Here is a 22,045-nt window from a genome sequence, read left to right on the forward strand (position 1 = left end):
AGTTATTGTTATCAAATGAAAGGTCTTGTCATAAGGATCAAATATGTAAAGTATGAAAGCACTAGCCCTAACTCTTTAAAAGTTATGGTCAAGGTTTGCTTTTTTTAAAGTAGGTCAATCTCAAAGGTCAAGGTCAAAGTTCTTGGTATCCAATGAAGGGTCTTCTCACAAGGATTACATGTATGAAGTATGAAAGCCCTATCCTTTATCGTTCAAAAGTTATGGCCAAGGTTAAAGTTTTTTACACAAGTAAAGAAATCTACAAGGTCAAGGTCAAAGGGTCAAAGTTGTTGTTATCCAGTGAAAGGTCTTTTAACAAACATTATATATGTGAAGTATAAATGTCCTGGTGTTTACTGTTCAAAAGATATGGCCAAAGTAAAATTTTCATGTAAAAGTGGGTCAAACTCCAAGGTCAAGGTCAAAAGGTCAAATTTGGTGGTAATCAAAGAAAGGTCTTGTCACAAGGAATACACATATGAAATATGAAAGTCATAGCTCCACTAAATCAAAAGTTATGGGCAAGGTTAAAGTTTTTGCGGACAAACAGACAAACAGAGAGACAGAGAGATAGACAGACAGACAGACAGACACGACAAAAACTATATGCCCCCGAAACTTCGTTTACGGAGGCATAAAAATTTACTGTATTTGTGTAACTTAACCAATAATGAACTTAATTAATCTTTTGTAGATTAAATCAAATAATAGTAACTAGACATAATGCAGGGTTACTTTATATGCATGAAAGAACAAGATGTGTTTTTGAAACACTGATGCCCCGTATGACAGCCTATGGCAAGGGTTAGATTCTCTTAAATGCATGTCAAACTCCAAAGGTCAAGGTAAAAAGTATTGGTACCCGCAGATAGGTCTTGTAAGACTCTTGTTACAAGGAATACACCTGTGAAATATGAAAGCCCTATTTCCATTTGTTCAAAATTTATGACCACGGTTAAAGTTTTTTTTAAAAAGTGGGTCAAACTCTTAGGTCAAGGTCAAAAATATTTATACCAGCTGAAAGGTCTTGTCACAATGAATACACATGTGAACAATGAAAAACCTGCTCCAACTGTTCAAAAGTTATGGCCAAGGTTAAACTGTGGTATTTTTTGTAAAAGTATATCAAACTCCAAGGTCAAGAGGTCACATGTGGTAGTTCCCATGAAAGGTCTTTTCACAAGGAATACACCTGTGAAATATGAAAGCCATAGCCACACCCACTCAAAAGTTATGGGCTAGGTTAAAGTTGACAACAGACAGACAAAGAGACAAACAGACAGACAAGCAGACTTACAGATAGGACAAAAACAATAAACCCCCGGTATCTTTCGGTCCGGGAGAGGGAGGGGGCATAAAATGTGATAAACGAAAATGCATGCATTAGTTGATGTATGGAACATGTGGCAAGTCACAACGTTTATAACTGACTCTGACAATACTGACTTTCCCCTTTCTACACAGACAAACAGATATGCAGAGAGGTGTTTATTTATAACGACGAACAACAACAAGGAAATATCATGTTTTGATATGGAACGCCATGGCTGCCTTATGTTAGATGATTATATTATATGCTGTGGGTTTATAATTATATGCTGTGGGTTTATAATTATATGCTGTGGGTTTGTTATTATATGCTGTGGTTTCATTATTATATGCTGTGGTTCTATAATTATATGCTGTGGGTCCATTATTATATGCTGTGGGTCTATAATTATATGCTGTGGTTCCATAATTATATGCTGTGGGTCTATTATTATATGCTGTGGATCCATTATTATATGCTGTGGATGTATTATTATATGCTGTGGATCTATTATTATATGCTGTGGATCTATTATTATATGCTGTGGTTTTATAATTACAAAATATATGCTGTGGGTTTATAATTATATGCTGTGGGTTTATAATTATATGCTGTGGGTCTATAATTATATGCTGTGGATCTATTATTATATGCTGTGGTTTTGTTATTATATGCTGTGGGTTCATAATTATATGCTGTGGTTGTATTGTTTCATATTCTGTCGGTTTATTAGAAACTATCTATTCAAATCTGGACTTCTACGGTAGTTTTTTTAGTTTACTTGCTCAAAAATGGCGGCTAACCGTAATAGGAATGAGAGAGTGGAGTGCTGATTAGGAAGGCATTACCTGATTGGTTTGAATGAGGAACATGTATGTAATGTTTTTTTTTTATTTTTAAAAGTAAAAATATTAATGTTTGAAATAAATGAGGGAATGTATGAATATTACAGAAATATATAAATACCAGGGAGATTGTAAGAGCGGTTTTTTTTATGGAATGTAGGAATATAACAGAAATATAGAAATACCAGGGGAGATTGTAGGAGTGGGGGCTATTTTTTTGGGGGGGGGGGGCAGAGTGTTATTTACTGCCGGTATCTATAAGTTAATATTTATCAACTGCAATTTTGACCTATAAACGCCATGGACCCCATATTTTGGAGGGATTTTTTTATAAGCGCTTGGATTAAAGTTTCAAACGATGCAATACACTACAAATATTTATCATATTAAGAGCAATCTGATGCACATTGTTACCTTACTTGCTTCCTCGGACATTATCAAATGCAACACGCTATACTTATCATTGACGTCGGAAGCAAATTGAAAGGTGGGGGGGGGCTAAGTGATAAAAAAAAAACATTCCATCAAAAAAACCTGACAAGCAAAAAAAAAAAAAGAAAGAAAATGGTCTAATCACGAAAATTCTATTTCGTGTCGTGGGGGGGGGGGGGGGGGGTTAGGTTCGACGAACTTATTTGGTACCTAATTTTTTGCTAAACACCACCAGTTTCCCCATTTTTAACCTATACTGCGACGTAACTGTTGAAAGTGGGAGGGGGAGGGGCTAAACCTAAGAAACAATGTTCAATGTCTAGACTAAGTAATGTTTGGAAAAAAAGTTGGGGGGCTAAACCCCCCTAGCCCCCCCCCCCCCCCCGGTTCCGGCGCCTATATATGCTAATATCTACATTCTTCTCATCCCCCCTTTTAACAAAGGACATAACTCCTCTCAAATCTCAACACACCAAAAACAAATCTTTTTTCTTTTTTTATATATATATATATATACATGTGTATTTCCTCTCGGTGTGTCGTCAAATAAAGAGCAAAATATCATTCTTCTTGACCTTAAATTCACTTAACATTTTAAAAATTAAGATCTCTATAAGGAAAAGAGTACCAATTATTTTTCCACAGAACTCTATACAAACCTTTTGTCCTCTCACTACCATACTAATTTAATTTCAGACAAGTCCTCGGAATCGTTTGAAACCTTATTCCAGGCGCTTATACCCCCCCCCCCCAAAAAAATATATATATAGGGTCCCATGGCGTTTATAGGTCAAAACAGCAGTTGTTTAAAATTAAAAATTAACTTATACTAACCGCCAGTAAATAACACTCTGCCAAAAAAAATCAACCTCCGCTCCTGTAGTTTCCCCTTGTATTTCTATATTACTGAATATTCATACATTCACTCATTTATTTCAAACATTAATATTTTTACTTAACATAACATACATGTGCCTCATGTAAACCAATCAGGTAATGCCTTCCTATTCAGCACTCCACTCTCTCATTCCTATTATGGTTAGGCCTGGTGCAGTTGCCGCCATTTTTTGAGCAAGTAAACTGAAAAAAAACAAGCTAATTCAGAGAATTCGTGTCCCCCGCTTAGGGAAAAAGTCGCCCCCCCGACTGAATTTGTAGAATTATTAAATGTATACGTGTATACTGAAGGAAATAAAATACATGTATAAAGATTTGATTGCTTATTCTTCATTATGTGTATAGAAGATTTTTTTATATGGAATTTTTATCACACTGTAATGATGATTTTATAACCTCATAAATTTTTCATTTCACATGCTGAATACTATCATATAGTTAAAAAAAAAGTATTTAAAAAAAAAAAGAAAAAAAAAGAAAGGTTCGACCGAGAATCGAACCCGGGACCTCTCACACTTGAAGCGAGAGACATAACCACTACACCACGGAATCGCTTTGTTGATGTGAAGTATATGCAGAAGTGAAGTCACATACATGTATATATTCATGTTCGGTATTCTTAAAATTTTACACAATCCATGGTGTTTGATTTATTTAGCCTTTATTAAACAGTTCTAATAGATGTGATAAGAACATAAAGTCCGCCGAGAACCTGTTTTAAACGCAATAACTCTCCTCATGCCCCTGCGCTAAAAATAGCGACATGTAATACTATAAATACTAATAAAACAAACGGGGCGGGGCACTTTGAGAGGGGCGAGAGACGTCCTAAGGAGTTTTGATATAAAATTACATTGCATAAGCTCAAAATCTTCTTGAAATATCGCCCGAAAATAATAGTATTTCACACAGAGAGAATGTATAAATTTACGACCTTGAACTTTGACCTTTTGACCTCAAAATCAATAGGGGTCTTAATTAGGCCACAGGGAGTTGTTATATAAAATTTCATTGCAATAGCTCAAATGGTTCCAGAGATATCGTGTGGAAACGAAAGTGTTTTAACAGACAGAATTTGCATATTTATGACCTTGACCTTTGACCTTTTGACCTCAAAATCAATAGGGGTCTTCTTTAGTCCACAGGGAGTTGCTATGCTAAATTTCATTGCAAAAGCTCAAAGGGTTCTCGAGATATCGTGTGGAAACGAAAGCGTTACAGACAGACAGAAAGACGGACGGACGGACGGACGGACAAACCCAAATTAATATCCCCCACTTTCCAAGCGGGGGACAAAAACAGAAGTCCAGATTCGAATAGCTAGTTTCTAATAAACCGACAGAATATGAAACAATACACCCACAGCATATAATTATGAACCCACAGCATATAATAATGAAACCACAGCATATAATAAAAGAACCACAGCATATAATTATGAACCCACAGCATATAATTATGAACCCACATAATTATGAACCCACAACATATAATATTGAAACCACAGCATATAATAATGAAACCACAGCATATAATAATGGACCCACAGCATATAATTATAGACCCACAGCATATAATAATAAACCCACAGCATATAATTATAGACCCACAGCATATAATAATAGATCCACAGCATATAATTATAAACCCACAGCATATAATAAAGGAACCACAGCATATAATTACAAATCCACAGCATATTATTATAAACCCACAGCATATAATATAATCATCTAACATAAGGCAGCCATGGCGTTCCATATTTTGACAATGTTTTTTTGCTCAGTGTTATAGTTAAATTTCCCTCTTCCAGCATCGTTTTTGAAAGTGGAGGGGCCAACCAGAGAAAAAAATTTTTTTACTTACTTGAAAAAGTTGACAAGGGGTGGGGGTGGGGGGGGGGGGGGGGGTAGTGGCCAACTTTTTCAAAGCCAAATTACTTTCATTCCCAATTTTTTCCCCTACATTTCCTTGATATCACTATACTATGGTAAAAAGTGGGGGGCCAACCACGCTTCCAATGACCAATTAGTCAATTACTATGGTAAAGGTAATGTTGGGGAAAAAAGTGGGGGGGGGGGGCAGGCCCCCCCCCCCCCCCCCCCCCCCCCCCTGTTGCTACGTTCCTGCTCTTCAAAACTTTATTGAATTGACTTATCCAGTAATACAAATACATGTATCTATATAATAGATTAATTCTTTTTTCTTTTTTGGTTTAATTATAAAATTATTTTATGCCCCTGTAATTGAAGATTTGGGGGTATATAATTTTTGTCGTGTCCGCCTGTCTGTCTAGCTGTCCAGATGTCTGTTTGTCTGTTTGTCCGCAAAACTTTAACATTGTCCATAACTTTTGATTTAGTGTAGCTATGACTTTCACATTTCACATGTGTATTCCTTTTTTTGTGTACCACCCAATTTGACCTTTCGACCTTGACATTTTTCTAATTTACTTTTCCAGAAAAATTCCTAACTTTTACTCTGGCCATAACTTTTGAACGAACTGTAAATACTAGGACTTTCATATTTCACATACGTATTCTTTGTGGAAAGACCTTTCATTGAATACCAACACCTTTGAGCTTGGAGATTTCCGTACTTAACCTTGGTCATAACTTTTGAACAGTAAAGTTAGGGCTTTTATACTTTACATATGTTATCCTTGTTAGAAGACATTTCATTGGATACCAAGAACTTTGACCTTGACCTTGAAGTTTGACCTACTTTTAAAATGCAAACCTTGGCTATAAGTTTTAAAGGGCTGGGGCTTTCATACTTCACATATTTAATCCTTTTGAGAAGACCTTTCATTAGATATAAAGAACATTGACCTTGGTGTTTGACCTACATTTAAAATACTAGACCATAACTTTTGAACGGTTAGGGCTAGGACTTTCATACTTCACATTTATCATGCTTGTGACATGACCTTTCTTAAGAAACCAACAACTTTGACCTTGACCCTTGAGTTTGACCTTCCTTTCGGAAACGTATCCTTGGCCATAACTTTTGAACAGGGGTGCTAGGGTTTTCATATTTCACAACTGTATTTCTTTTAAGAAGACCCTACTTTGGGTACTAATATACTAAGAATTTAATTTGAAATTAAGAAAAAGTTTAATCTTCGCTGTGTTGCCATAAAGGGGCATCAGTGTTTCACAAACACGTCTATTTTTTTTTTTTTGGTTTAATTATATATATATATATATATATTTTATATATATATATATAAACTATAATTATTTTTCAATGAAATTGGACAAAATTGGACCAACATGGCTGTCAAAAAATGTGTAATCGATAAAATAGCAAGGAGATTAGTGAACAAGACAAGTGCATGCCTATGGTGCGACGAACACGGTGTGAAAAAGTGAAATCTCAATTATATAAAAATTTTCTTTGATGCTACGTCATTAAAGTAAACTTTATGTAAATTTTCTACATTTTACAAAAATCTCACAGAGTGAAATTAAATATTTGCCAATGAAAGATCATACACGCACTAAACACACAACGACAAGGAAAGATGTTTTGAAAAGGTATTTTGCTCAGTGTTATAGAGTTAATTTTATTGTTTATTCAATACTCAGCACGTCAAATTTTCCTAATAAATTTTCTCTTACTTAAATATTTTTTTCATATAGTTGAGAAGATGAATCATTTTTTTTTTAAAAAATATGGCATCAAAGGTTTGGATAAAAATATATACTTTTTGGTTTACAAAAAACATGAAGGAAAGACCCACATCGTAAAACTACAATTTTAATTTATGACAAAACATTCGCATCTGTCCGAGAAATACTTGAAGTGCTTTAAGTCAAGGTTCATATCGCAAACATAATTTGAATGTCACAATTCATCGGGAGCCGTCTAGCTTAGTGGTAAGCGTGTTAGACTGAAAGCAATATTCGTGTTCGAATCCCACGAATACCATACTTATTTCTTTTTAATAAAAGACTAATTTCTTCCTAAAATTTTTTTCTAGGAGAAGTTTTTTTTATCATAAATTCATAAATTTCAATAATAGCAAGATGTGTTTGTGAAACACTGATGCCCCCGTATGGCAACATAGCAAAGATTAAACTTTTGTTAAATGCAAATTTAAAGCAATATGAGCTGCATTTTTGAGAATTTTATTTTGCTGGTAAAATGTGTTATTATGATTAATTTGTATATAATTTAAACACTTATGACCGATAGCCCAAAATATAGTTTTAAAAATGTTTCAGAAGAAATATTCTGTACAACCGAATATACAATATTACACAAGAAATCATTATTGTACAGGACGGCAATAATTCAATTTTGCTTCAATTAAAGCTAATAAAAAAAATTTCCATGGCAAATATGAACAACAGAAGTTTATAAATGTTTTATTTTTCTGTCATTGAAATAGTTAATTACAAATTTGCAACAAATTTGTCTGATGTTCAAACATGCAGCTCATATTGCTTTAATTAATTGGTACCAGAAGTAGGGTATTCTCACTGGAAAACAATTGTGAAATCTGAAAGTAGGCCAATGTTAAAGTTTTTTCAATAAGTACAAAAATCTCCAAGGTCAAGATCAAAGGTCAAGGTAATTGGTATTCAATGAAAGGTATTGCCACATAGAATACTTTTGTAGAGTATGGAAGCCTTAACCCTAACCGTTCAAAAGTTATGGCCAAGGTTAAAATTTTTTAAAAGTAGGTCAAACCCCAAGATCAAGGTCAAAGGGTCAAATTTTTTTATCAAGTGAAAGGTCTTGTCACAAGGATTAAATGTGTAAAGTATGAAAGCACTAGCCCTAACCCTTTATAAGATATGGTCAATGTTTGCTTTTTTAAAGTAGGTCAAACTCAAAGGTCAAGGTCAAAGGGTCAAAGTTCTTGGTATTTAATGAAGGGTCTTCTCAAAGGATTACATATATGAAGTATGAAAGCCCTATTCCTTTCTTTACAAAGGTTATGGTCAAGGTTAAAGTTTTTCCACAAGTAAGAAAATCTACAAGGTCAAGGTCAAAGGGTCAAGGTTGTTGGTATCCAATGAAAGGTCTTTCAACGAAGAATACATATGTGAAGTATAAATGTCCTGGTATCTACTGTTCAAAAGATATGGCCAAAGTAAAACTTCGGAATTTTTGTGAAAAAGTGGGTCAAATTCCAAGGTCAAGGTCAAAGGTCAAATTTGGTGGTACCCAAAGAAAGGTCTTGTCACAAGGAATACACATGTGAAATATGAAAGTCATGGTTTCACTAAATCAAAAGTTATGGGTAAGGTTAAAGTTTTTGCGGACAAACAGACAAACAGGCAGGTAAACAGATAGACAGACAGAAAGACGGACGGACTCGACAAAAACTATATACCCAGGTCAAAAGGTCGAATTTGGTGGTACCCAAAGAAAGGTCTTGTCACAAGGACTACACATGTGAAATATGAAAGTCGTGGCTCCACTGAATCAAAAGTTATGGGCAAGGTTAAAGTTTTTGCGGACTAACAGACGAACAGCTAGACAGACGGACGGACACGACAAAAACTATGTACCCCCGAAACTTCGTTTACGGGGGCATAAAAACTTTACTTTTAATACTTCATTCATAAATTGAATATGATTCTTTGACTTTTTGAAACTACAGGCATTCTGCACCCTTTGTTCACCCACCTTCTTTATACTTAATTCTAAAAAATCATTTCATTAATAATTATTAATTCAAATTAAGTTTTATTTTTATTTCCTTTTCACCGTAAGGTTAAGTTTTGTAAATTTTAGGAACACCATAACGTTGACGATGCATGAAAAAGCCATATTAAACCAAACAATTTCGTTAATATTTGTTAGTTGGTTCTTATTGTCTATTTAGTCCTTAAAGCATCCAAATATGAAAGTCATGCGCGGATCTAGAGGGGAGGGGGAGGGTTGGTGCCCAACCGTGGGGGGATTTGCAGAAGTATAGTATACACTGAGGCAAATAAAAATGACTTTGGACCCCCTTCCCCCAGAAATGACCAACATCACCATCACGAAATAGGTGATTTTCACGCTTGGGAAATGGATTTTACGTTTATATCCCCCCGCTTTCGCGAAAGCAAGGGGACATTTCATCTCATTCGCCTGTCCGTCCGTCAGTCTGTAGGTCTGTCTGTCTATCCGTCTGTCACATAATTTTAACCTTGATCATATCTTTGGAATGAGAATAAGACCTTCGTATTATACATGTACATTACCTGTGACAAGACCTTTCTAAATACAAGTTATGATTTTTTTTACCTCGTGACCTTGCCCTTGAAGTTTGACATACTTTCTTTTAAAAAACTGTAAACATTACTTTAAATTGACCATAACTTCTGAATGAGAAGAGATAGGGCTTTCAAATTAAACTTGTTTTTATTACCTTTGAAAAGACCTTTCTAAATACACTTTGATAAACCTTGTGACCTTGACTTTGAAGCTTGACCAAACTTTTAAAAAAACTTTAACCTTGGTCATTACTTTTGAATAAGAAGAGAAAGGCATTCATATTTAACATGTACAGTGTATATTATACCTTTGACAAGGCCTTTTAAGAAGAGATAGAGCTTTCGTGACTTTCATGTTTGACTTAATTTAAAAAAATGTCTATGGTGATAACTTTTGAATGAATATGATAGGGCGTTTATTTTTGACAAAATATGCCATAAATAATGGCATCTCACCCACAAAGGGGGGAGGGCAATTCTTTGAATTTGCTTGTTTTAAATTTTATCTTATCTATATACTCTGGCGCACAAATTACAAATGAACCAAACGTAAATGTTATGATGAGAAAGGACACCTCTTCCAAAATTTCGAACTTCATGGCCCCTGAACAGTCAAACCAAGTGCATAGCTATGATGAGGAAGGCACCTCTTTCAAAGCTGGGAACATCCTGGTCAATGGATCAGGAATTCCGTGGTAGTGTTGAAACCTTATGAATTTGATAATATAGTGAAGATCGATTTTCAACTTTCTCAGGGGTAAGTAAAAAAAATTTCTCTGACCCCCCCCCCCCCCCCCCCCCCCCCCCAACTTTCAAAAACGATGCTACGCGCCTGTTCAACATTTAATATGCTCAGGTGACCTTTAAGGCCCCTGGGCCTCTTGTTATCATTAAATTACGTGTACCATAAAAGAATTCTTGCTATTTTATTCAATACGATGATAAAGCCTTCCTTGAAGTGCAATATTCAGGGGATTTCGAACTCTTGAACAGTTGAATGAATATTTAATTTGTTATCCTCAGTCATGTGGCTAAATCAATGTATTGACTCAAGCAGTAATAGGCCTACAATATTTGTCCAGAATGGGTTTCCGTACAATTTCGCACGCACATTGCGCAGGAAACTAGGTCGTCATTCTACCAGCTGAAGCTCAGAGAAGGTAGTTACGGCCGGTTTTATAAACTGGGTCGCTGTATCATGGCTCTCAGAAGTTTGCTCAGGAGAAATCTAGGTGGTATGTATTAGGCCTAATTTGCAATGTTAATATTACTTATGAATATTGTAGCTTTGATATGGGGCAAATTGAATGTAAACACATTTTGTAATTTTTACAAATTGTTATTATTTCTTCTAAAACAATGCCGCATGAGTTGTTGAATGGAATGAACGGAATATTGCATCTTACGTAACAATCATTACCGTATTGCTTCTTGTAAGCACCCTACGCGTTAATCCTTTAGTGTATCCAATTCGGAACGTGTAGGCCTATTGGCTTTTTGAATTTTGTGTTTTTTTTAATATATCGAGCTGATGGTACATTGATATAAAGCACAAAGGTACTAGACACAGAGAAAATTGGAAAATTTGAACAACCTCACTAGATCACTGTCATGATCTGAGTGGCTCTCCCTAAAGTGTGACCCCCCCCCAAAAAAAAACACTTCCAAAATCACTATGAATATTTGTGTATTAGCATGATATTGATTGGAACATTTTAAATATTATTGTTTAGAACTGTAGAAAAAACAGATACTAAATTGAGGCAAATATATTCTCTTTATAAAACTGGGCTGACATTCATTATAGTCTTCATTCCTGAACTTTCTAAAAGTCTGTCCACTTCTCTAGAGAGATCAGAAGGGCAATAAAGCACGTGTGTTTGTTGTGGTGTTTTGTAAACAACTTCTCCATAGGTATCTGACCTTGCGTTCAGCGACTTGCTTGTTGTGCCCCCCATGTTTTTGTCCATGAAATGCTAATATAAGTACCTGATATTGGTTGGAAGTGGCAGGCTTTATTTACTTTGCCAGCTGATAAAATTGCTAAAGATAACGCTGGACTCATTTTTTGTGTTTTTCAACTGTTGCTAAAATGTATGCATGTACATGCATGCATGATGTAATTAAGAAAAACAACTTCAGACTAACAAAAGAACATCTTTTCTAAAATTTACTTAAAAGTTGACCTGGATGCAGGCAATTTTTTTGGTGTTGTTGGTAAAAAAAAAACTTCAGGGTTGTTTCAATTCTAAATGCTATAGGATTTCACCTACTTTTTATGACCTTTTACATTTTGCTGATTTCTTACTTTTAAAAGTCTGCCAGCCAATGGCTACAGAGATTCTGTTTACAGTTTAAGGTAGATCAGGGAGCAATCTTAAGGTGTGTGCAGTAGAGCAAGTGCTCATGGGATACTATTTTTTGTGAGATTTACCTGTCAACTGATCAGACACAGTGCTCGCTCTACTGAACACACCTCAGATGTCATACATAACATGCTAGTGAATTTTTACTTTATTTTGCCTCGACATATTCATTCTTCTTGCTCCAATTTAGGTTGTCTAAGTTTATGGTCATTTAAATGGTTGGGGTTGTTTATAACTATTAAGTATTTCAGATTTCCGCGAGAGTCATTAGATTCAATTGATGTGCATATTAATATTCATATCTAAAGTCTAACTTTTTAAAAGGATCGAGTGAGGAAAGTGAGGAATTAGAATGAATAGGGGATATATTTTAAATCATTTTAGCATGTTATGCTTCATATCTTTGCACATACATGTTTATTGAAGCATAAAAAATATTTGGAATTCAAGTATATTTTGTCTTCATGTGAAAAATACATGTATTTAAGTTCATAACTGCAGTGCATTGGTGAGAAAGGGTAGACAACTAAAAATGGAATACCATTACAAAAATAGACATGAGAAACAAAATAATACAGACATGCTCTCTGTGCCAAATAAGATTACCTTTTCAGAAGCATACATCTAATAATTTTAGGTCACCTTGACAAATCAGCATGATCTTAACCCCCCCCCCCATCTTTCCCAATGATATTCACATCCCAGTTTTAATTTTAATGAGAGCAAATTTATTCCCAAGGAACTAAAAGCTATACCTGGAACAATGTCAGACATAGACTTGGGATGCTTAATCTGACCAAAATTTTCCAATAAACAGTTTTCAGATTAAGCAAGTCCATTCCCATGTAATTGTTAGTCCTTGCATGGATGGTGCACATAGGGAATCACACTTCCAGATACTGCCGGTAATGGGATTCTGGATCTTATTTTCAGAAAGAGTGACCAAATTAAAGTTTTCAGAAAATTTCTTTTCCCAATAAAGTATAATGTTGACTAAACTTGTCTGCAGGATGCTTCCAGGGAAGGGCCCATTTAAGGTCATTTAGACATCTAAAATTAATGTGTCTTGAGGGACATCATCTTCCCAAGTCAAGGGCTTTTATGGAATGCCATCACTGCCTTATAGCATACAAAGTCAAGGGCTTTTGATCTGCTCTGCTCCACGGGGGCGGAGCAAATCAAAACCCTTGACTTGGGAATATGGAGGGGCATAAAATTATTAGGATTAAAAGCTAATTTTACAGCTTTATCCCATAAATTTGACTTGTGATTTCCATATGGCACACTGTACATGTATTGGACACAATAATGAGATATTTCTAAATTATTTTTTTTGTGCTCTTTTTATTTTAGTGAGAAGTTCGGGTGAACATTCTAGCATAGATTTGACTGGATTCCTACTTTGTTACAAAAAGGCATTCTTCTTATTGTGTTGCATTTTCTTGAATGCTATTCAATATTAATTTGAAAATTTTATTCATAAAACGATGTGTATTTACATATATGTCAACACTTGGATAAACTTGAAACGTGATGATTTGTATCAGTACTCTCAGTACTTTGATTTTAAATTGAAAAATTGTTTTACTTTCAGGAAAACAATGTGGATGTTTCTACAGTTCTATCCCAGATATGCCTCCTGCGGGATTCACTCCCCAGAAATACCAGGTAGAATTACTTACCTTTTGGTCTGAGCTGAGAAATCAAGACAGTAAATCAATTTCCATTTAGGTATACATGTATATAATATAATATACCTGACATTTTGCATGAATTTCTCCATATTTCTTTCAATTTTGCTATCAATTTAAATTTTTTGGGGGGCTTGTAAGAAAAATTTGCTCTATTACAAGTTTACAAGGGTCTTGACTACAGGTATGGCGAAATGGGGTCTTATATGCTTACTTAAATAATTATATGAGTCTTTTTAGTTTCCAAGCATGCAGCAGAAAAAAGGCAAGTGATCTGCTTTTAAAAAAGGACAGAAAAACAAAAAAAAAAAGGGAGGGGGGGTTGTGTCAGTTTCCCACTACTGCATGTAAAATTCATTTAAAAGTTCATATGTTGAACATGTTTAAGACAGGTACTCTATACTTTTAGTTCCTGCATGTCATTTAAGAATAAGGATAGAAAAATCTGCACTGCTGTTTAATGACAATTGTGTATTACCTCCCATCCTAGTGCTGAATGTGTCATGCTGCTGTTTCCTGTTGTTCTGTAGCTTCCTTTATCATTTACAGGGCATATCTTATGATGATGCAATGAAAGTCAGAAAGTCCCATCTGACCCCTGCCCTTTTGACCTATTACAAGAATCCAATCATGATTGTTCAGGGTCACATGCAGTGGCTCTGGGACACGGAGGGGAAGAGATACTTGGATTTGTTTGGGGGCATTGTCACTGTTAGCGTGGGGCACTGCCACCCGTAAGTAACATATTGCAGTAAGATACAGAATGCCATGAAACTACTAGTACAATAAAGTCATGTCTTCTCCATCAGTGATATGGCTAATACAGCGGAGTAAAATTGAAAAATGTTACGTTTCAATAATAAAATTTCATCATCAATCATATAGCTAAGAGAGTGAAGTAAAAATTTTAAAATGCTACATTTAATTACAAAAGTTGCAAAAAATTCATTATACATGTATCTGCTATTCCAAACAGAGAAGTTTAAAATGTTTTAAATAAATGGAGTTGTAGACTTGCAGACTTTAAAACCAATATGTATCATACATTGCATATGTATAATTCTTAGTTTCATTTCAGGAAGGTTACAGAGAGAGCTAAGAAACAAATGGATAACCTGTGGCATACAACTAACATTTATCTTCATCCAACTATCCATGAATATGCTGAAAAGCTGGCCTCTAAATTACCTGGGAATTTAAAGGTAAGTAATTTCAGTCGATTATTTTATGATGTATTTCAACAATAAAATGCTTTCATTGGTTTAATGTTGCAGCTGTTCCAGTAATAGTACATAACCTGCACCAGCTAAAACGGGTTATGTATTTTTCTGCAACAGCTGCGAAGACAAATTCTGGAACTAACAAGCAAAAAAGAAATTATATTGTTTATATTTTTATAATAATAATAATATAATAAATTTCTATAGCGCCCTATATAATAAAAAATATCACCCTAAGGCGCTTTACATAGAATGTACATAAAACATTGCATATATTACTTAAAAATAAAAATTTGACTTATATTGAAAATGTCTTGTTTTGATACAGAATAAGAATAAAAAATACAGTCACAAGGACTTAAAAATATAATGTTTAAGAAAAACAAATAAAAATTCAATAGATAGATCAATCTAAAAAGTTAATCAAATGCTAATTTATAAAAATGAGTTTTCAATTTTCTATTAAAACACTGTATGAAAAAACTGAAAAGGAAAATTAAATATGTTGAATATTGTGTTATAAATATGTATGTCATTGTATTCATAAGTTAAAACCCGTAATTGCTATACATACCGCAAAGAAAATGCTAAGACTTGTTTTCTAATACATTCCTGGTACCCACGATATGCAATAGCCAGTACACATTATGACGTCATCGACCTTTACTACACAAGTTTATAAGAAACATCAACAAAATTGCTTCGGCGCAAGGGCATACATTACTTTGTTTTACAGAAACAAGGTATAAAGAGAAGCAGAATATTCCAAGGGTTTAAGATATTGCAGCACAAATGTTGACACTGCAATTGTTAAGTTACCATTCGTACAGTACTAAGTTGAAATAGGGTAAAAATGCACAGTCCAGTGCAAGTTTAGTAAAATTTTTATCGTTTGAAGAATAGCATAGGATTTGTGCAGCAATTTTATTACTTTTAAGAATATTCTCCTTGGTATTATACATTAATGTATTCATTTTAAATTAAATAGGATATGCCCTTGCGCCGACGTTGTGTTGTTGATGTGTTTTATTACCTTCAATGGGAAAGAACTATGACGTCATAATATTTAAGGAATGTTTTTAAGTTTTGTGTGAGTTATTGGTGTGTGAATCACACAGACTTGTCACGTAGGCATATTTCATAGCGCGCTTCATGAAAAATATGCCGAGCAAGTCTGTGTGATTCACACACCAATAATTCACACTAAACTGAAAAACATTCCTTATATTTACATTTTACGTGTTCGGAAGCAACTAAAATATACTCAATATTTGAATTTCTCGCTGCCCTATATCGCTGCATTTTTACTAACGTTGCTGCAGCCTCATTGTGACGTCACGTTAACGCACGTTTCTCCGTGTATATTTCTACGCGTGAGTATACACAAAAATGACTTTCAAATCAATTTCACAGTTGGCTTAGTAGAAAAACACAGCGAATATAAATATTATGTCATGATGTACACTTGCAATAATATACTGTCGGTAATAAGTATGTATAAGAAAATCAATTTGAACATTCTCTGTACATAAAATACACATTTTATGCATTATTATTAGCTCATTTGCATAGAAAAGCCCATATTTAGCCTTAACTCACTTGCGTACGTAGTGGTGTTTACTGACTGATAAATGGCAATGGTTTTCATAGATAAGAAATCTCTAGAAAGAGAGAGAGAGATTTCTGTTTCAAGAAAGAAAAGGAATTATTACCTTTGAAATTTATACAAAGACCAGGTTGGAATGCATGATATTTGATGTTCTGGAACCATAAATTCAGTTTCTCTTGTGTTAGATATAACCATAGCGTATAGAACCCCAAACTGTCACCAGTGGGTAACTGCAGACTTGCTGTAGAATTGATCTCCATTAATTGTTTTGTTGTTTACAGGTTGTATATTTCACAAACAGTGGGTCTGAAGCCAATGATCTAGCAGTACTGATGGCCAGGATGCACACTGGTGTGTTTGACATTATCTCACTCAGGCAAGTGATGGCCTTAATATTTTAATCAAGATTCTAAGTTTATAAGGGTGTGGGAATTTGGAATTTGTTTTAATTTCAATTTCATTTATCAGCAAAAAAAAAAATTAAAATAAAACAAACTGAAATTCTATAAAGATGAAAAAGAATACTACAGAGTTTTAATCTTCAAATGCTGTCAATACATTAAAAATTGTCTTGATATCTTCTTTAGAGGTTATTGTTTCTTGTAGTTAGCTACTCCAGCATGCTAGAGGTTCACGGCGAGATACTTTTGACTTGGCGCCGCGTATATGTTTTCTTACTTGTAGGAGTAGTAGTTAGCATGATGTTTTCCACAAATTTATTCATGTATTTATTTCATTTCTCTTTAGGAATGCATACCATGGTGCTAGTCCATACCTCATGGGTCTAACCGCTATGTCTACATGGAGGTTCAATGTACCCACTGGATTCGGCATTCATCAGGTTTTAAAATCTTAAACCTAAAAATTAAATAAAAGATTTTTTTTTTTTAAAAACTACAGAGAGCCAAATGATCATAAGAAAAATAACTTTTTTTTGGTAAATGGCAAATGATTTTTAGAGCATTATATCTTACATCAGTAACAATATTTATATTATATGTGATTATACAGTATAAATGAGTAATGAAATTTTGTCTTTGCAGTCCATGAATCCTGACCCCTACCGAGGCCCCTGGGGAGGAGCAAACTGTAGGGACTCTCCCTCCCAGGTCAGTTCATATTCAGTAATATGGAATGAATGAATGAATAAAAAAACATTGATTATGAATTTTTGAAAGGTACGAAATCACATCCTGGCTATAGTGCTAGCCCTATATGATATTTTCTCTATGATTGTATAAAAGTTAAAATTATCACAGCTGGCCTTAGTATAAAGTAGGTGCCAGAACATCTCTTAGTCATTAAAACAACTTTGTGTTTTATATTCATTTACACAGAAAGTCAATTTTGTCTTAATCACTTCACCACAAGTACATTGCAGAATCATATGGCTTAGGTACAAAAATAACTATGCATAAGAATTTTGGTGGAAACATTAAAAAGTTTTTTGTTGGTTTTTTGAGGGTTTTTTTGTTTTCAAAAATTAAAATTTTTGAAAATGTTATATACATGTATATGTCCTTTTTGTTTGATATTGTTTTGATTCTTTCTAATATATTATGTACTACATCTTTAATCAACTAGAACATAAGTATAGATTTAGTATATGATTTGAGAGCTAAGCTATCACAATCCTGTATAATGATTGCCTTGATTTTCTGTTTTAGACCCTGAGGTCCTGTGACTGTGGGGCGGGGGAGTGTAAGGCCGGGGTGAAGTACGTTGAACAGCTGGAGGATGTGTTGAGGTTCTCCATGCCCAAAGACAAATGTGGGGCATTCTTTGCTGAATCCATTCAGGTAAGATTGTGAATCCTCCGGCTTGCTAGAAGAAAAGAAACACATTAATTGTAAAACAAGGTAATTCACAAGGGGGTGGGGGTGCTGAGTGACTTTCTTCTAAGATTACAGTGAGAAATTTTTGTGTGTATTATATTGCGCTGTGTAATAAATTAATACCTTAAATTGTACATATTTTATACGGTACATGTACATGTTTTAATAATTTATTGTCCTAATATTGCTCCCATGCATATAATAAAAGCTAATTTCCTTTGTAGGTACTGTATTTACATTTCAACACCTATGTTATAAATTACATGTATATCTGAATGTATAAATTTCATGGGAAAAAATTTCTTTTATAGGGAGTAGGTGGAACAACACAATTTCCAAAGAATTTCTTGAAAAGGGCATTTGAAATGGTCAGAGCAAAAGGAGGAATTTGTATATCAGATGAGGTAAGATATCTAAAGCTTGGTAAAACTTCATTGCCAGTCTTTAATTCATGGTCTTGTATTTCAATTTCTTAAAGTCAATTTTGCAACATTAAGTATCAGTTTCTTGATTAAATGATAATAGCAATGACATTGGTAAATTATATCATTTGCAACTTTAATCTGATTATTTCTTGCTGATTGTATGTACAGCAAAACTCAGTTATAACGAAGTCACAGGGACCTATGAAATTACTTTGCTATATCCATAATTTGTTATAACCGTACAAGAAATTCATTAAATTCATATAGCTGGGGATCCAAGATGACTTCCCTATATCCGTAAATTCGCAATATCCGTGTTCGTACTAAACGAGTTTTGCTGTACTGTTGCTGTTTTGGGAAGTACAATATGTACATACATTCCAGGTCCAAACAGGATTTGGAAGGTTGGGCGAACATTTCTGGGGATTTGAAAACCATGGTGTTGTTCCAGATATTGGTATGTTTTTATTCTTTCAATCTCTAACAGTCAGATCTTTGACTTCAAGATACATGTATCCATGAAAAAGACACTGTGTATCGTGAGAGAATACCTGCAGAATGGCCAAAACAAAATGTATATTCTGTTTCTAGTTACAATGGCAAAGGGTATTGGGAATGGTTTTCCCTTGGCAGCAGTGGTCACCTCCCCTGAAATTGCCTTATCCATGGCAAAGGCCCTGCATTTTAATACCTACGGAGGGAACCCCCTGGCCTGTGCTGTAGGATCCGCTGTGTTAGATGTACGTCTGTGTTAGATTGATGTGTGACATACATGTAATTTACCACATACCTTAATTTACCATATATGATAATTTTACCACATACCATAATTTACCATAGATTATAATTTACTATATACCTTAATTAACCACATACCATAGGATGTAAGTAAGATAAAACAATGGCGCTGCAAAGCAGGAGCCTCCCTTGCAAACACGTGGATTCAGATATTTATTGGCATACTGTAAACCACTTTTATTTGCATGCAAGAAATTTTCGCAAGTTTGACATCCTTCTTAACTCTAGAATATTTATTGAACGCGAACCAATTATTTTGCTTTGTATTTGTAGAGAATGTTTCCTCAGTCACAGAAATTAAGCACTACGGATTGATTTTATGACTGAGGCATCATGAATGAAAGATGACGCAAATAATAGTTGGTTTTGAGTAACTTTTGTTATGCATTTTCATACAACCTTAGCACATGTAAAATCTATTAAGCATTTTGGTCAAACAGGTGATCAAGGAAGAAAAAATCCAGGAGAACGCAGCCTCTACTGGGACCTACTTCATTTTGGAACTCAGAAAAATGATGGATGAATTTGAAATTATAGGGGATGTCAGAGGGAAAGGCTTAATGATTGGAATAGAACTAGTCAAAGAGAGGGTAAGGGTCCATCATCATCGATGTTCTGATGTGTTAACTTACACCAATAAATTTGAGTTCCAGGAATTCAGTTTAGTTATTTTGAAAACATTTGTAATTCTCTTGTCTCTTTTGAGCACAGAATAAACACAAATTTAAGAGATCTGTAAATATTAAAACATGAACTTGATGAACAAAGGGAGGTAAATAAGTGATGACCCTTACTTGAACAACTGTTTAATGTTTGACAAAATATATATACATGTAATATGTGATTGATAATCCTTCAAGAAAAGTTCAGTCCTGGATATATACTCATAACTGATAAAAGTAAAAGAAAAAAATCTTTTTGTTTTAATCTTAACTGTAAATCAACTATAAATAAATTAAAATTGTTTACAGTAAATGCATAAAAGAATTTAAACAACGTGCTTATAATAAAATCTATGATTTTTTTTTTACATTGGTATATTTCTGCCTTTTAGGAAACCATCACACCGTTACCTGTTGAGGACGTAAACAAGATCTGGGAATTCCTGAGAGAACACGGCATCTTAGTGGGAAAAGGAGGGATATTTGGAAATGTATGTATTTTTTTGTGTACATTTTAGGGAGAATTAATAATAAATACATATATTGATGGAGAAGACTTGGAGATATAAATTAGAGTAACATTAAATGTTGAATACCGTATAAGTGGAAATCTTAGCGAGACACAAATTTAGCAATTTGTCTTTAAAATAGGCTATTTTATTTTTAGCGAGATGTAATTTTAGCGATTTGAAAATGCTCACTAATTAAGCTACTGCAAATTAAGGACAGTTTATTTTTAGTGATATTTAATTTTAGCGATCTTGGAACCTTCGCTAATAATGCCAAAATTAAATCCTCACTAAAAATTCTACTTATACGGTACGTGTTACAGTAGAAGAATAAACATGTATTGGCATAAATAATTTGATAGAATGGATAAAAGTTGACTGTTTCATACATGCAACATAACTGCAAATCTGATACCATAAATTTTTACACATTTATTTAGGATATTTATATTTTTACAGGTTCTTCGCATCAAACCCCCCATGTGTATTTCTAAGGCTGATGTGGATTACACCATAGCAGTTCTAAGAGAGGCATTGAAAGCACTTTCTTGATAGCTTTATGTTAAAAATCAAACTTCAGAGGGAAACAATGATAGGGAAATTTTACCTTATAATCTATACGAATGAGAGTGGAGTAATTTTTTGTTTTTGTACAGTGAACAAATGTTTAGATGCAAATTATATTTTATGATCAACTAGCGACGATATCAAGTTGAGGAGTTGAACAAGTCATATTTAAACTGCAACCAGCTTGAATGTTTAGAATGTAGAGCCTTTTTGGTTTGTTTTTTATATATACTTGGTACCCCTGGTACATGGGTAAATGTGTCAAATACATGTGTATTCATTTTTTTACACTACTTTAGTGTATTGTAAATAAATATGCTGATGTTAGAATCAACCAGTATCTTTTTATATTACACAGTTTATATTCAGAAACTATGCTACCTGTTTTGAACACCAATAGATTATTTTTGAATGCAGTCATTTTTAGACATAAATCCATGTGTGTTAAATTCATTTCAATACTAGTGTTTGCTTTTGACCTTCCAGACCATGGTTAGATCACTATGGACAGCTTCCTTAAAACTGTCAGTGAAATCTGCTTTTTCATCACATGGAGATAAATTTTTTTCATCTTTTTAATTGTATAAAGACTCGTTAAAGAGGAAAAAAAATTTTTCTTCAACATAAGTCAAACAACTAACCACCATAATTCAATGTGATCA

General features: G+C 34.0%; 1 protein-coding gene across 1 annotated transcript; it reads left to right on the plus strand.

Annotated features, from left to right (window-relative positions):
• The first annotated feature begins 10,801 nt into the window (after window positions 1-10,801).
• On the plus strand, window positions 10,802-21,374 carry LOC134264050 (alanine--glyoxylate aminotransferase 2, mitochondrial-like). Its single transcript, XM_062746349.1, has 14 exons — window positions 10,802-10,936; window positions 13,662-13,735; window positions 14,308-14,492; window positions 14,837-14,960; window positions 16,869-16,963; window positions 17,335-17,428; window positions 17,631-17,696; window positions 18,255-18,386; window positions 18,734-18,826; window positions 19,232-19,304; window positions 19,439-19,587; window positions 20,086-20,235; window positions 20,700-20,798; window positions 21,276-21,374. Exons 1-14 carry the CDS (start codon window positions 10,900-10,902, stop codon window positions 21,366-21,368), a joined length of 1,464 nt encoding a protein of 487 aa, XP_062602333.1. The 5' UTR covers window positions 10,802-10,899; the 3' UTR covers window positions 21,369-21,374.
• Window positions 21,375-22,045: the final 671 nt, after the last annotated feature.

This window comes from Saccostrea cucullata, unplaced genomic scaffold, assembly GCF_032062105.1.
Source record: "Saccostrea cucullata isolate Sc308-1 unplaced genomic scaffold, CSIRO_AGI_Scuc_v1 ctg1621, whole genome shotgun sequence".
NCBI classification, from domain to species: domain Eukaryota; kingdom Metazoa; phylum Mollusca; class Bivalvia; order Ostreida; family Ostreidae; genus Saccostrea; species Saccostrea cuccullata.